Source organism: Chiloscyllium plagiosum, chromosome 15, assembly GCF_004010195.1.
Source record: "Chiloscyllium plagiosum isolate BGI_BamShark_2017 chromosome 15, ASM401019v2, whole genome shotgun sequence".
NCBI classification, from domain to species: Eukaryota; Metazoa; Chordata; class Chondrichthyes; order Orectolobiformes; family Hemiscylliidae; genus Chiloscyllium; species Chiloscyllium plagiosum.
In genome coordinates, this window is record NC_057724.1 from 65,231,434 (window position 1) to 65,233,955 (window position 2,522).

At 43.4% G+C, this 2,522-nt stretch overlaps 1 protein-coding gene across 1 annotated transcript in view; it reads left to right on the forward strand.

The window, feature by feature from the left end:
• rxfp2l (relaxin family peptide receptor 2, like) overlaps nt 1-2,120 on the forward strand; it is a 106,670-nt gene extending 104,550 nt beyond the window's left edge. Inside the window, exon 18 of the mRNA XM_043705268.1 lies at nt 736-2,120. Coding sequence (XP_043561203.1) covers nt 736-914 — 179 coding nt within the window. The 3' untranslated portion in view covers nt 915-2,120. The remainder of the gene's footprint in view (nt 1-735) is intronic.
• Nucleotides 2,121-2,522: the final 402 nt, after the last annotated feature.

The following is a 2,522-nucleotide window of genomic DNA, read 5'->3' on the forward strand; positions in this document are numbered from 1 at the left end:
GGTGCTGAGTCCAAGGGTTGGGACTGAGATAAGGTGGGGGGAGGGGAAATGAGGAAGCTGGAGAAATCTGCATTCATCCCTTGTGGTTGGAGGGTTCCTAGGCGGAAGATGAGGTGCTCTTCCTCCAGGCATCATGTTGTCATGGTCTGGCGATGGAGGAGGCCAAGGACCGGCATGTCCTTGGTGGAGTGGGAGGGGGAGTTAAAGTGTTCAGCCACGGGGCGGTTGGGTTGATTGGTGCGGGTGTCCCAGAGGTGTTCTCTGAAACGTTCCGCAAGTAGGTGGCCTGTCTCCCCAATGTAGAGGAGGAAGCTACATCGGGTGCAGCGGATGCAGTAAATGATCTGTGTGGAGGTGCAAGTGAATTTGTGATGGATATGGAAGGATCCCTTGGGGCCTTGAAGGGAAGTGAGGGGGGAGGTGTGGGCGCAAATTTTGCATTTCTTGCGGTTGCAGGGGAAGGTGCTGGGAGTGGAGGTTGGGTTGGTGGGAGTGTGGACCTGACGAGGGAGTCGTGGAGGGAGTGGTCTTTCCGGAACGCTGATAGGGGAGGGGAGGGAAATATATCCTTGGTGGTGGGGTCTGTTTGGAGGGGACAGAAATGACGAAGGATGATACGATGTATCTGGAGGTTGGTGGGCCTTGAATCGTTCTATTTCCAGGGATCTATAATGCCCTAGTTACTTATTCTTCTTAGAAACTTCTTTCTTATGTTTGATTTTCATTTTTTGACAGGCAATGTAACTTCTTGGGTTGTAATCTTCATCCTGCCAATAAACAGCGCCTTGAATCCAATCCTCTACACAATTACCACTGCATCCTTCCAGGAAAAGCTGAAGCAGTGTTTGCGGAATCAAGAGCTGCTTGGTCCCAAAAAGAGCCTCACAAGCACGACACAGATGAGCAACGTGTAAGATGACCAATCCTGACAGCATCAAGCAAAAGGGTGTTAACATCTTACATCCCTAGATGAGTGCTAGGTCACACAGTAACTCTTTACAATATTGAGTGAGAACTATCATCTGTCTCTTACCAGAAGCAATGCTGTGTGAAACAACAATTTCTGACAGCATATGTTGAGAAAGCTTTACCACCTCATTTCTCTAAGTGAATGCTGTGTTACACAATCATTCAAATAGCGTGGATTGAGGAAGATTCATCATCTTGGGTCTGGACAAACAGTCACGGTGTAACACAGCTATTCATGATGACATACCATGAGAATTTTATTATTTCCTTTCTTTCCATGAATGGGTGCAACATATATTGAGAGAGCCTTTGCCATGTAACTGCTCATCAAGCAACCATATTTAGTGTAGACCACCAGATCTAATAGCACTAATGTGATAAATGTCCTAGGTAGTCCTTTCATCCATTATTGCAAACATTGGACAAGATAAAGAGTCAACTCCCCACTCAAATTACTTTTCACATACATTATGTTACCCTCTTTTTCCTGTTTCAAATCCTAAAATTGCCTGACTCTCTTTTTACAGATCCTTATACTTAGTTGTGTCTTTGCTTCTCAACTCCCAATCAAACCGTTTTAAAACAGATACTGTGCTACAGTCTTAGCTGCTCAAGCACAATTGTCTGTAAAACAATTTTGGATGTGAGTAAATCATGGGAAAGCCAGTTCCAAACTTAATCATTTCAGTCTCAGCTGCCAGACTTGACTGTGTCAGACTCATGGCCTAAATGTAGTCAATGTTCTTGTGTCGTGGATATAAATCAAACATATTGAAGAACTGAATGGTTGAAATTTGTATGGAAATTTTAAAATGATGTTACTGTTTTACCCTGTCTCAGATACTACAGAATTTAACAACTTCTTCAATAACAGCACTGCTTGACCACTGTTGAGTGTGAGTTCCTTTGTTATAGTAGCATTTGAATACATGCAGCTTTCAGCATACAAATGGAAGCACTGGCAGTGAGGTAGTGACCTGTAGAGTACCACACGATAGTGGTAAATCCCCTTTTTACACTACATATCTATAAGATCTGACATAGATGTACATCACAGACCAGAAGTGAATGTCTCACTTTTATTTGACTTAAAGGTATTGAGGTTAGTTACGCACAGGTGTTATCAATTCTAGAAGGAGTGAAAATAGACAAGTCCCCTGGGCAGGATGGGATTTATCCGAGGATTCTCTGGGAAGCTAGGGAAGAGATAGCAGAGCTGTTGGCTTTGATATTTGAGTCATCATTGTCTACACGTTTAGTACTTGAAGACTGGAGGATTGCAAATGTTGTGACCTTGTTCAAGAAGGGCAGCAGAGATGACCCAGGTAATTATAGACCAGTGAGCCTTACTTCTGTTGGAGGAAAGGTTTTGGAAAGGATTATAAGAGATAAGATTTATAAACATCTAGCAAGCAAGTGAAAACATTGGAAAATGTGCAGAGGAGATTTACCAGGATGTTTCCTGGTCTGTAGGGAAGGTCTTATGAGGAAAGGCTGAGAGACTTGGGTCTGTTCTGATTGGAAAAAAGAAGGCTAAGGGGGGATTTGATAGA